Source organism: Chaetodon trifascialis, chromosome 4, assembly GCF_039877785.1.
Source record: "Chaetodon trifascialis isolate fChaTrf1 chromosome 4, fChaTrf1.hap1, whole genome shotgun sequence".
Taxonomy (NCBI): Eukaryota; Metazoa; Chordata; class Actinopteri; order Chaetodontiformes; family Chaetodontidae; genus Chaetodon; species Chaetodon trifascialis.
In genome coordinates this window covers 24,624,865-24,639,397 of record NC_092059.1, presented here as the reverse complement: position 1 = coordinate 24,639,397, position 14,533 = coordinate 24,624,865, and the positions used below count along the sequence as shown (strand labels likewise).

The following is a 14,533-nucleotide window of genomic DNA, read 5'->3' as shown; positions in this document are numbered from 1 at the left end:
GGAAAGTTTCAAGCTGTCATGTGAGTTTATGCACACTTTTCATTTTATACACATTTTCCCACAGTTTCATCTGACATGTTTTATATCTCTCGAGTCCTCAAGACCTTGACTAGCAGTTAAAATAAATGTTGTGTGTGTTTGAATAATGCCTGGCTGTACAACATGTGTTTGTTACAATGGCCCCATGTGAAAAGGGATTAACAGGAATAAGTGCTTTGATAAATTACAAAAAAGTAGAAAAAATATCTGAGTCATATACAAGTAGTATACTCTGCAGTCGGTCTTCTTTTTTGATTGTATGTTTTTCTTGGTCTTCCTTAAAGTGTAGCGACCATTCAGGCTCGCAGACTATCAAAAATATGAGAGCTGATTATTCGTTTTAGTGTCTGTCCTGAAGTATTCTAGTTGGGCTTCTGTCTGAGTCTGTTTGTCAGCGTAAATGAACTGAAACCAAGCAGAGCTCAGTGCACAACTGGCAACACAAGAGGAGGATGCTGGACCCGGCTTCATCCACCCAATCTGATGGACAACATTGCGGGGAATGAGTGGAGCAACCAGGGAAAGCCAGTTAAGCTCGCCTGGCCTCAGGTAGAAGGCCGGCATCCTTTCTTCTTGACTGAGCCTGTCCAGGATGCCCCTTTCATACCCAATCATGATACTATCACCTGTTACCAATGAACCTGTTTACCTGTGGAATGATCCAAACAGGTGTTTTTGCAATGTTCAGTTACAAAGTGCCAGCTATTCTTATTAGAGGTTTCATGAGCCAGTTTTTAAGATCAGTATTGGGGCCAATGCTGTCCATGTTGTCTTGAATTTCTGGGTGCACTTGTATGACATTGTGCTTTGCAACTTCATCGTCAACTAGATTCGCTAAACTGCAATGTGGTTTGTGTGCATGCATGCCAGGGCTCCTGGCCTTTTACCAACCCAATGATGGGTCTAATTGGGGTTTTCAGTAATCAAATGTTTGCAAACAGTTTGCTCAGTTTAGGCTCCGTCTGTGGGAACAATCAGCCTGTGAGACTCATGAGATCACTAACTGAGGCAGTGTAGGCAGGTCACAACACTTCATCACAAAGCCACGAGGAATGCATTCAACATCACACACTGATGATATCTAACTGTGTCAGAGTATCCAAGGGTGGAATCGTCCTTTAAACTCAATAAAGCTTGACAATGCAAAACATTATTTAGTAACTAGATCAGTCAGGTGTGTCTTTGTCACGTTAATGACTCGAACAGGTGGGTTGACTCTTGCTTGCCAACAGTCATAAAAGGTTACCACAACACCAGCCGTCTTTATTCCCGTGGATCACTGGAACCATTGTCTGAGCTCCTCACCGGGCTAATGACGTAAAAGAATATGCTGCAGAGTGTGTTTCTGGTGAATTTGTTATGCACATCTCACCTCTGGAATGACAGCCATCTGAAGCGGGAAGGAGCTTAAGAATCAAGACTCACACATACACACGTACTCATGGACAGGCAGTTGACAGATGCCGAGGTGTGGTGTGTCAACAGGGCTATTTTTAGGTTGATGTTGAAGTTTCTGATTCTCACCTGCAGTGTGGACAAAAAACAGGCAAGGCAACTGCTCCGTCCAAATCCCACAGGTGTGAATGCTACCCACGTTTTAACACATATCGTTTGCGGTAAAACGTCATCACATGCCAGTCTGTGGGAACCGCTTCACTTTAGCATTTGGTCTAGGCTGTCTTAGTCAAAATTTGTACTTGAACTTGAGTTACTGCTCTTCTGTAGAGTGCAGAAATGTGAAATTTAGCATTCAGAGAACTCTTAATGCCAATAAGTAGTGAACAATGGCACCACTAACTGATGTAGCTGCAGGATGTTGCACAGGGTCAGAGCAAAGATAAGAGCAGGATTTATTTAATCAGTGTCTTTCTCTCTTTGCATGACCACAAAGATAAACCTTAACCTGATATGACAAACTGTGTACTTTAGTGTGTCGGTTTATGTGTATGCTGCACTCGCTCCACACTCTGAGTCACACAGGCCCGTGCAGCAGCAGTGGTATGTAGCGCTCCTGCTTTTCACACGTGTTTGTGCCGCACAAGAATAAACTTGCATGTTTAAAACAAAAGGCTGAACAGTCATGTATTGACAGTGCATGACAGCGCTGCAGGGAATGCTTGTACGTGACTCTAGCAAAGCCTAATTTACATTTGTAGTTCTTGATACATGGGAACTTCTGGTGATGATTCCTCTCTGTCAATCAAAACATGAAGCCAAAATGACATTCATTCAACATTCATTGATTCAACCTTGTCATTTAAAGATGTCGCTTTTGGCCCTGAACACTAATAATGTGCATTTGCCTATATTTTCATACATTTCTTTCATTAAAGCTTTATTGAGCTGTTTGATTAATTAGAAGAGATCATCAGAGGAAAAAGATTAAACAAAAATAAACCTCTCCATCTTGGAACCCAAGCAGAGGTGCCTCTGGCTAGCCCGTCTTACAGCTGCCATGAGACTGATAGCTTGTAGATGGAAATCTCTCCAATCTGTCAATATAAGAAGATGACATCTAGATTTTATCCATGAAGACAGCATGGAGTACTTGGGAGCTACTATGCTGAAACTGAAAACTTTTCACAGTGGGAGCACGCTGTTGCCACAACAAAATCCTTATTGTGGAGAATCTGGTCAGCTATGAGGTCAAGTTTTTGAGGATTTACTTGGGATATTTGAGAGCTCACTCGTTTTCCTCCCACTCTACATGAACCTGTAACCCGTTTGCCGCACTGTTTTGATTACATTTCGATGAAAACTATCAAACCAAGAGGAATATTCTTAACTGCAGCAACAATAATCTGAGATGATTTCGATAATCAGTCCTGGCTGTCTGACGGAGGGATGGCGTTTTTGATTCTGGTCTCTACAGCAGACTGAGTAGGTGGTAGGTGACAGAGGGGGCAACTGTCTGCTTTTTCTTACAGGAGGATAATCTCGCCTGGAAGGGCATTCCTCCATCGTCGACCAACACTTGCTGTATCGCTGTGACTGAGACACAGACATTGGAGCAAAAGGGCAAAAGGGGCAAGGAGGTGTGCTGAGTAAATGACATTGGAAGAGTTATGTGAACAGCGATGGGACAGAGAGAGATAAAGACAGACTGAAAGACAACTTCCCATTTATCACCACTTCTCCTCCTCCTCTGCATGAGAGGTTGGAGAAAAACCACAGAGCTGTCATTCAACTCGCAACAGTTTATACCCTCCGGCGACACATGAACTGTGGAAATATGACAGCCGGGCTGCATTAGCACCGACACGCAGGGGTGTAGCACAAAATTCTGGACCCTGTACATAGGCATCATCTATGGGCCCCTCCCCACACTTGCGGCTATTCATTCTAGTATCTTTGTGGGCCCTGTACTCAGTCCCATTTTTCCCCTGCAGTCCTTCGCCCCTACTGACATGCACAAGTGTCTACATGCACATAGACAAAAACTAATGCGAATGTATGTGCAAACTAACTTGGTCTACATGAACAACCAATGCTCCCAGAGCTAATTGCGACAAACTGGGACCTCCCCCATAATTGCTTTTGTAATCTGCACGTTTCTTCTGACGCACTTTGTACTCGACTTCTCATGTTGAAAATATGTTGTCAAGAGAGAAGAGAGGGATCTCACACAGTCAGTGATCGTTTTCAGCCTAATAAATCTCTCAACGAGGTCTAAACACAACTGTGTGATCCAGACAGAGGAAACAATCTCATTGCACATTGTCACAGTGCTGCGTATCACTTGGCAACCAAAACCAATTCTAACTATTAGAGCATAATACATTGTGACACACCTTTGCAAAGGCTCAGGCGGAGAGACCCCAAACCCCAGTGCTGGCAGAAACCCATAGGCTGACAAGTGTGATTGACAGATTTGCAAAGCCAATAAAATGGCAGCAAACAGCAGCCATGATAGTTAGATCAGTTTGAAATGTACCTGTAGCTTTATTCAAAACAACGCTGACAGCTTCAAACCCTATCTTTTGCTTTCACGTCTGCAGATACTGGCAGTATCTTACCTTTCTTTTTTAACCAGCATGTTTCACATCCAGTAAACAGCTTCTGTGGCCACTGACAAGCCTGCCATCACCTCTGCAGCCTCGATCTTAGCCCAAATAAACACAGACAAGTGCATGGCTATACACAAAGAAGCACAAGCTTGTAGCACACATGTGATGCACACCTGCGTGTTTAACCCCCTCACACCCCTTCCTGGATGTTTGCCCCTGTCCCAAGGGCCTGCGTAGATAAATGAGCTCATGTCAGACACACGCACTGACAGGGCTAATGATGAATTACATGTATATTATCAGACAGCCTGAGGACTTACTCCTCTCACATACAGCCACACACACACACACACACACATACACACACATCTGCACAAAGGCCCCACACAGATCCAAAACGTCTTGCACCTAAACAGCAAACAACAAAAGAGTCTGAGTCAGCTCAATTCTTAACGCAGACACACACACACTTGATGACAGGTATTTCCACCTCAGGAGCGACACAACGCTGAATTGTGAGTGCGGTGTCAGTCATTTCCTGTCTAAAGGGGTCAGAGGTTAAATACTCTTCAGTCTCTTTAAATCCTACCCCTGAAATAAAGAGACTGTGAGACAGGGCAGAGAAATTTCCCTCTGTGGCTGAACTGTTTTCCTCTGCTGATCTTTGTCCTCTGCTCCCTCTGAGTTACACATGCTCCAAGTAATAGAAACTGCTAGTTATTCAACTTCATTCTCTGAAAAACTGGAAAGTTGGGGAGAGAGAGCTCATGTGGACAAGAGAGGGAGCGTGCGAGTATGGACAGAAATGTAGACCTGATACAAAAACCTTCTAAGCCCAGTATTATTCTATAGTTATCTGCAGTTACAGCGCAGGCTGGATTGTCTACTAAGTGACGGATGACTCATGAATAGGTCCAACGCGGGTTGAATGCACATCGGTAGTTCAGCATTGTATACATCTTGTGTATGAAATGACCGTATCTCCACTATGCTGCATTTTTCGAAACAATGGGTCACCCCTCTCACTTGCTGGAGCCCTGTAGTGTGAACACAGCAGGTCTTGAAACCTGGTTCTGTGGTTTGTGAAATGAATCAGTCATGAATGTATTACAGGGCTGTTGTTTTGGATTGCATGACAATGTACAGAGTTTTCTATTGTCTGGCTTCTTAATCTATGAAATGTTGTTCAAACAGGACATTTTGCAGCTCTCAAATTCACCAGTTTCTCTCACACAATCCTGGCAGGCTCTTGAAGCCTTTCACAAAGTCTGTCAGTAGATGTTTCCATGTGCTAGTTTTAGCTTTATTGAGTGACGGGTTTTCTGATTTCTGTTTCATGAACTGCATTCCATTCCCATCACTTGTCAACGTTAGGTAGACATCGACACTACAGGGTGTATTGTCCATTTTTTAATGTATCACAAAAGCTCTTGTGAGAGATACCGGACTGTTTCTTTGCTGATCTGAGTGGATTCAGGGTTCAGACTGAATGAATGAGCCACGATGCACAAAGAATACAGGCCCAGGTGTGTGAGCGCTGCTTCCATCGCATCGGCAGTCAGTCAGCAGGGACTCCTCGCTAATCCTCTGCCATCACTCAACTGGATCTCAGCTCTAATCTTGCCAGGCCAAAGCTCAGCAGAGGGGCGCTCCTGGCTTTAAACTGAGAACCTGACAGTTAATCTCGGCCACAACACCCCTGGGTAACCCTACACCCTCCCCTGGGAGCAGCCACAATACCCCCCGGCCACAGCGATGAGAGAAAGACCTCACGAGTATCAGAGACACCTCACACCTAGAGTGAGATGGAGGGATAATATGATGGCTCATTTTTTTGGTTTGGATGCTCAAGCTGTTAAAAACACGGGTAAAGGCACACTCCATGAAAAAAGACACCGATAATTTCTCCCCAGCTGAGTGAGCCAACCCTCGCTGTTAAAGCATTTCAAGGTTGTTTGCCTGAATATGAGCACCCATTCAACACCCACTTGCAGGATGCAGCCTACATTACTCTTAAAGAGACTGACTGGCTTGTTTCCAGCTGTTTAAAAGCATACAATAAGCAGCCCAAGCCTGTCAACCGGACCCATTATGGCCGATAAGTGTACGGTCTCAGACACAATGACCGGCAATCAGATACATGCAGAGAAATATGTTACATTCATTCATTTTAAGGTCAGGTGTATGGAAAAGGAAATATGTGCTGTGCCGTCTTGTGAATTATATAGAGCTATATGAATTACATATTATTATAGTTGATCAACTTCATTCTGCAGCAGTAAGTTTAATTTGCTCATAAGGGCTGCATTTCTTCCTGATAAATTGTACAGCAAGCACGGAATCAGAAATAAACTAATGCGCCTGAAAAAAGAATGGCTGGCAAAAATAAAACAATTTGCTCTAAGTTGCTATCAATTAAGTGACAAGTTAGCTTGGGCTGCAGTTCCTTACAAATCTCTGAAATTAAACGTATGAATGAGAAGTGTGATGTTCATGGTGATCTGTCAGTCATAGGCTCAGCCAACATCAACAACACACACGAGTGAAGGACAGCTGCTGTCAGCCTGTCTGTACCTGTAGCCACAGACTGTAGGTGTTCAGGCCATTTGCTAGCTGTGAGAGACAGAGCTGGTCACATTTATCACCCCTCATCGCCAATGAAAGAAAGTATGAATGAAAAATATTTTATGGCATGTTGTCATTTACTTGACTATGACAGTACAAAGAATAAGAGAGAGAGGGTGACAGATTCATACAATGGACCTTAAACCTCTCAACTACCATGGCACCCAGAAAACTATTTTATAGCTCAATGCTTCTTGGGTTATTTGTGTTAAAATAAAGGAGCATACTTGAGAAAATAATCTTGATCCACCAGTGAATGGATAACATGCCAGTGAATGAAGCTACTGTACAACAGCTAATGTGTGCACACATTAAGCTCCTTCAAACATAGCTAAAATAACGGCACCATTAAAGGCATACTATGCAGAAAGCTTGCCCCTCCTCCCTGGCTCAACTGGCAAGAGAGAGAGAGAGAGAGAGAGAGAGAGAGAGAGAGAGAGAGAGAGAGAGAGAGAGAGAGAGAGAGAGAGAGAAGAGCAGCGGTCGAGCAAGCTAGAGAGTGAATGAAGAGAGGGAGCTGAGTGAGAGAACAAAGGAGTGAATCAGAGAAATAAAACTCTATTTTCTGATTGTTTCAAGGCGGTTACATTCTAAAGTGCAAATAAACACGACATGACTCTGTGGGAAGGTGTCGGATTTTGTGTGAATGTGATTGAAGTGCACGCTTCATCCTGTCCATTGTCACCTCTCTGCTCTGTGTGTGTGTGTGTGTGTGTGTGTGTGTGTGTGTGTGTGTGTGTGTGTGTGTGTGTGTGTGTGTGTGTGTGTGTGTATATGTAGCTCAGCCCCACCCTTAGTCAATCAGACACACATCCCTGCAGCTCGTTATGATCCATGACGCAGACAGAAAGCAGAGAAGAGAGACAGACACAGTGTACCATGGTCCTGGTTATTGGCTGGGGGCCACACATCCACTGTCCAGAAGTTGATGCCCAGAAACATCCTCATCACATCAAAATAAGAAGAAAAAAAGAAAATACAGGCAGTGGGCAGGGTCTCTGCAGATACAGACTCCAGCACATGCCTCTAGTGTGTCGTTAGTGCTGACTCAGAGACGTTGTTTTGGAAAATCCTGCATAGTATACATTTAACCCCATGAGAGTATTAAAGAAAATACTACTTAAAAAGGTTAATTTCAAACTTAATAAATCTGTTTTTGCAGCACGCTTGAAAAATATTGTTCCATTAAGAAGATATTAATGCTTAAAATGGTCACTGACAGACAGCCGTAAAACCAAATTCAGGCCAGTGCATAAACAATCACAGACACATACACACACACAAACACAGGGGGGAAGCTGACTTACCACTTCAGTGGGACGGAAGTATTTTGGGTTCACCTTCACGTGTATCACCCCTGTCTCCTGGCAGCGGCCAATCTCGCTCTCATCCTTTCCTTCCCACCTGGAAAGACACAAACCTTAACAGGACGGAACATTTGCCCACAGCTGCTGGAAGGTTCAGCTGTCCGCTCTTCCCTGATTGTTTCTTGTGTCGTTTGTTTCTTTAACGTCTCACAGAGACAAAACATGTCACCTGTCTTTTTTTCTAAAATCAACACAGTCACACGAATCTTCCCCGGCACATGTTGGCATCTTCCACGACGGAAGAGGGAGGTGAATGGGAGGTGAGACAGAGGAGGGACTGAGATGTGGCAGTGAACAGAAGACAAAGTTTCCACAACATCACCTCTTTCAGCCATAGAACCTGTCACAGGCTCCATAAATGTTCCATGATTCAAACCATTGCAGAGAGACAGGGCTCAAGACTAATGGCGTCCCATGGTCGCAGGGACGAGAGAGAATGCGTTGGAACTACCAGATCTTCCCCGGGACACCTCAGGGACAGAAGGGCTTTTCGTACGTACAGTATGCATAACTATTGCTTAGCAAAAGAGAAACTGAACCAAGTGCTGACTATGACAATAAATCCATGCTGAAATTTGTTGGCTGAACTGCAGTGTAACGTGACAACACAACCAGCGAGTTTGCCGTTAACATTACAGACATTTAGCATCATTAAACACAAAGTGTATGTAGCTGCTATTGATTACAAAGTGCTTTACATAAATTATGTCACTATGAAGAAACAACTAAAGATGGAAATAAAAATAAAATAAAGAATAAAGAATCATTTGGATTTCAGAACAGTTCACATTCACTTTGAGATGATTAAAACTGTTTTTCAGTATGGTTACAGGGCGGTGGTGAATAAGCCCTGCAGAGAGAGCTGCATGTTCGAGTGACATTTGGCCTCTGGTATACAAGGGGGACCTGTGGCCTGCTGGAAAACAGCATCAAGTTGGAAAATAATAATATGAAGGAGGAAGAGTGTTCTCAGTCCTTTCACAGAATGCAGCAGTGATGACTTCTTAAGCTTATTTTGCAAAAGAATAACTTATCTCTGCTGCTTAGAAAGTAAGACACTGTCACTCCTTTGTATTTAGAGTCATTTCATTGCACTTACTGTATTTTGCATGTTTTTTTTGATTGGCAGTTGGATGAAAGTTGAAAGGGAGACTTAATTGATAGTCTGATGACTGTGGTGGTTTTCTTTGGGGTTTTGGTCTTTTGTACCCGACGACACGGTAAAACAATTGTTTGATGTACTTTTGAAGGTGTAAGCTGTGCATTGAATATCTCTATGACAACAAGATGTCTGAAACAGGATAATGTATCTGTGCTTGTGTGTGTGTGTGTGTGTGTGTGTGTGTGCGTGTGTGTGTGCACTCACACAATGGTCTTCCCCACATGTTTGAAGGCCTTCTCCACGAACTCCCTCACGCTGTGCACCTCCCCTGTCGCTATGACGAAATCCTCTGGCTTCTCCTGTTGCAGCATGAGCCACATAGCCTGAAAGAGACAGAGACAGAGACAGACAGAGAGGTCAAACCACTGAGAGATCATAAAGACAGTTCAGTGCTCCACACTGGACTCGGCCCAACTCGGTCCTGACAGGCAGGAAGTGAACCTGCGACCTCTGAGCAGGGCATTCGCCCGTACCTCTGTCCTGACGTCACCGCTGGGGCTCATGGGACAAATTCCGTGGGAAAGGAGGACAGAGCACTCCCATAGGCTCACTGTGCTGCTGGCACACACAAAAACGCATATGTGGCCATGAATACACAGGCACCTATGCACACAAACACATTTGCACATAACTGGCAGCTTAAAAAACTTCAGGATAAACGTCCAGAAATAAAAATATGGCAGCATCCAGTTCTGACTTGTGTTCACTATTTCCAGCTACATGGTGCAGGCAGTACAGGGATGCACTGATCCATTTCTTTCAGTTTCGATCAAATTCTGATACGTGAATTTGTATCGGACCGATATCTGATGTCAGTATCGGTGCATCTCTCAGGCAGTATTATTATTAGCCTATAAACCCCAGTGAAAGCTGATAGTCAGGGTCCCTTAATGGAGCCAGCACTATATTAAACAGCCATCGAGGGCGTCTGTGCATGGCTCCATAATATTTATGGTGAACCAGAGCCAGCAGGTCAATGCTGCTGACTTCTGGCACGTCTGGCCTGATTAGAAGAGACTCGCCAGGGACACAGAGATAGACACACAGACAGATGCTCCATCTGGACATACACTGACAAATGACATCAAGACACGAGCATAGGCAGGTTAAACTATAGTATACAGTAAGGGTGGGAATTACTTGGATGTATTGATTGGTTCAAATTCTTGTTGCACTACTTGAGCAAGAAAATAAACCAAAGTTTGCTGAAATCAATAACTACTCAACGGGTATTTTAAGGAGGAATGCTAAATGAAAAAATAACTGAAGTGAGCTACTGAGATGAAGAAGCACAACAGCTGCTTTGGCCGTTTGGTTGGACATGAAAACAACACTTCCTGAAAGTAAGTGGCACCGTGTTCTCTTTCTGTTTAAGAGGAAACTGCTCGTGCAGCGCACTGAGGTATTTTAGCCACACTGTTACTTCTCTTCTGGCTGATTGTAAATGTGTCCAGCCACACACAGTCGCTGTCTGTTCCCTCCACCAGAAAGGTGGATAGGAGTGGAGCTGGTTTCCTCTCTGTCTTTACGGAGGTGACTTAATCACTTTGCCTGTCTCGCTCTCCAAGGAGCACATCAGCACAGTGTAAGTGCTCTACTTGGATTTACACTGAATGGTGTGTGTGTGTGTGTGTGTGTGTGTGTGTGTGTGTGTGTGTGTGTGTCTGTGTGTGTGCGCAGCATGTGTTCCATCCAGCCACATCAGGATGTTTTATGTGATGCAGTTGGACGGAGCAGAGGCTGGGTGTCTCCCTGTGCACATTTAGCAGATTGTGTTCCCTCAGCAGCAGCACTCATACGTTCGTCTTTTGCAGACACACATGAAAAAAGACTAACTTTCCAGTAGCAGCCCCTCGAAGCTTCAACGTTCATTACACATCATAAAAAAAGAAGGGGAAAAAAAAGAGAAAATGATGGAAACACCCTCTTGATGACTTTTCTATTTATCCACTTGAGAGCATTCGAGTCAATCTGGCCATATGTTTTTGAGATACTTTTTCTTGAACCAAGGTGTTGGTCAGGGGTGGGGGTGTGACCTTATTGAGGGGCCAGATAGAGAGTGAATAACACCACAACAAATGATCTTCAGGGAACCATGAAAATGAATCATATCATGACTCATATTCAGGGAAATATGGCTGTTCGACATGTTGTGTAGAAAATTTATATCTGAATCAATCAATGAAGTTGATGAGGTAAAACTGTGAAAATATTGTCTTTGCACTGTTTTCAACTGAGTATAAGTAAGATTAGCAAATGATCACAATCTGTTTTGTTTATGTTTATGTTGTGTTGTACTTTACGGCAATCTTCTGACATCATTCTGAATGAGCTGAAAATGGCAGAGGACGGATGGGGGGGGGGTGTCTTTGAGATCATTAGGGCTGATCTTTTGGGGACCATGGATACTGACACCAAGTGTCACGGCAGAGATATCCTCTGGACCTGAATCAACGTGTCAATCAGACGGACGGATCAAGCACGTGGTATTTTTTTCCTGCTCCTACAATGGATGGATGGAACTCATCGGCCTCACCTCAATTCAAAAAGATAAAGTGAGACACTCCTGTGCACTAAAGTACTGTATGTGCTGCCTGCTCTGAAGCACACCCACACACAAACACACACGGACAGTGATGGAATGCTCCTCCTCGGGGAGGTGAGGCGGTACTATCTCAGGATCGTTCAGGGTCACCTGACCGCTCAGCGCTGATGGCTCCCCTGAGCCCGACCTCTCACCCTCTGGCCCCTGATGAACACACCAGATTCTCACACTGCTACGTGGGCCAATAGTAGCACCTCAGTGTATGACTGACAGCGCAACAAACGAATTGAAGTATGTTCATGTGTCCACGACCAGAAAGCCATCAGAATTTGTGTTTCTAATTGTTTCCACATTTTGTGCTTGCCAAGCTGACAGGAGAATTAAGTTATGCTACAAAGCCAAATTTGTCTTTCTGTCAGCTCAAAGGGGCCCCGTGGAGTTTTCCTGTATACAAACAAAAGCTATGTTCACATTCAGTGTAAGTCAGTTTTTTTAGTGCAGCATTGTAGTCTTCTTCTTCCCCGCCTTTGATGGAGTGTTAATATGTCTTGGCACATTACAGCCACCTGTCGGTCAATGGAACGGTGTGGCACCATTGGTAGAACGACTGCGTCACTCACAACTTGGATAACTGATTCATTTTTCACACATTTGTATGAATGTAAAGATTAATGTAAAGATTTTCCGCATTTCTCTGTTCCATGTCATTGTAAATGAATTATCTTCAGATTTTGGACTTTTGGTCAGACAAAAACAAGCAACTTGTAGAAATTGCGGTGGTAATTTTCTTTACAGCTTTGGGGCCATTTTCTAGATCAATTAATCTAAAAACATAATTTATTGGTTGTGAAAAGAATCATTAGTTCATGCCTGACATATTACACTATAACATAAACAATACAGAGCGTAGATGTAGCCTGAGAATTTAATCAGAGGTGAATTCACATTTCAAAATAATTCAGCCTTTCCCTTCTGCATGTGAGCAGGATTAATTATCAGTGGAAACAGTGAAATATCAAACAGCGACATCTACGCTGTAATACTGTTTTGACCATCTGACTGGCTGATTATTTGAACTTGTAATAAAGCGGGCTCTTTCCCTCTTCCTGCAGACCACACTGATGAATGTGAGCTCTCGAAAGTGGACGGCTGTGATGATGGGAGCTGGGAGCGCAGCGCGGCTCCTCCCGCAGCCAGAGAAAATGTTTACAGCTGGAGCTGAGTGACATGGCCTCTGCTGATTTTTAACCAGGAAATGTGATAAATAATGTGATGTGTTTTTTCTGATGGCTGTAGTGGGAATGAGGCTCAGTGAAATCATGGGAGATGCTTCGCTCTTCTCACCCTGTTCAGCTGAGGGGAGAGCGCTGGCTTCGCTGTGGGTATTTCCAGCTCATCTTTTCCTCAAAGTCTTTCACATCCGCAGCACAGCACACCCCTTTTACCTCCTTCTTTTACCTTTTACCCCTTTCTCTTCTCCTTTCCCCTGTGCTGCCCCTCCTCCCTCAGGACCGCTCTGCTTCATTAGCTATCTGATAAACAGCTCAGAGGTTCAGCCCTCCATGCTGAACCCACACCTTCCTGTTCACATGGCCACAGGATGACCCCCATCACGCACTCCACGCTCGACTCCAGCTAAGAGACAGAGACTGACCCCTGCAACCACCCGCAACTCCTTCACCTGAGTTATATCTGACACCCACAGGGGAAACCTGGTGACCGGAGTTCACATGCTGAGTTTTGCTCAGAGACTATATAAAAACATGGATGTAGAGTGTGTGTGACATGTCAAGTTGGGAACTTGCCACCTGTTTATGTCATCCATAAACAATTAGTCAATTCAGCTTGAAAGCTCACTTTGTCCCAATATTTAAATTATAAAACAACATTATAAATACCGTGCTAGATTTTATCCATAGCGCCCACCTTGACTGCAGTTATGTATTCATTTAGTTTGTTCTTTGACGGTTTCAATACTAAATTATGTAGTAATATATAAAAATATATCTTTGAATTTTATCCTAGTTTTGTTACTTTATTTGGTTTGATTATTTATTGCTCTACAAAACACACCAAATAAAAGGGATTGCTTTCAATTTTTTAGATCTTCATGACAGTATTTAAAAAAATAAAACATATCTTTAAACAGCAGTCACCAAAAAAACTTTCAATTTCTAATTCTATCAAATTGCCAAAAAGCAGCAATTCTTCACAAATCAGCAAATTTGATGACGCACATCTCTGGAGAAGCACAGTCTCTGAGATACAGTAGGAGTTTTCAAGGCTTCAGCGTTCAGCTGTGGTGGCTGCCACTTCTTTTTTTCTGAAAGTGTATTATATTTAATCCTTTCCATATGCCCCGGTCAGATAGAGCACAGATAGAGCACAACCAAAGCTACTAGGCTGCGGGAAAATCCCTGGTACAAACCAAAGGCAGTCTGCTGACTCAGAACGCTGCTGCATAGGTCACACACTGCTCCCTCACCACTGTCAAACCAATGGCTGCAAATATGCTGACTCAGGCATAAACTCGATTTCATATACTTAACGTGCCAATGTGAACGTATCACTTTTTCGGTCCCTGTAGGTTAACACACTCTGGATGCTATTGGACAACAGACCAAAAAAATAATTGAAATAAATCAGGAGACAGAAGGTGGATGTTTTCTGGCATGCAAAACAGGAGCAAATGGCACTCCAAACCACAGCTTAAGTGATGACTTATCTGGACCTGCCTCCTCTGCAGTCGACTGACCCCTCCATCCTCCCCCTCCCTCCCTCTGTGGCT

The 14,533-nt window shown here is 43.7% G+C and overlaps 1 protein-coding gene across 1 annotated transcript in view; it reads right to left on the bottom strand.

Annotated features, from left to right (window-relative positions):
* gmds (GDP-mannose 4,6-dehydratase) overlaps positions 1 to 14,533 on the bottom strand; it is a 157,928-nt gene that overhangs the window by 27,480 nt on the left and 115,915 nt on the right. The window contains exons 8-9 of the mRNA XM_070960866.1: positions 9,405 to 9,523; positions 7,979 to 8,075 (exon numbers count right to left, since the gene is read on the bottom strand). Coding sequence (XP_070816967.1) covers positions 7,979 to 8,075; positions 9,405 to 9,523 — 216 coding nt within the window. The remainder of the gene's footprint in view (positions 1 to 7,978; positions 8,076 to 9,404; positions 9,524 to 14,533) is intronic.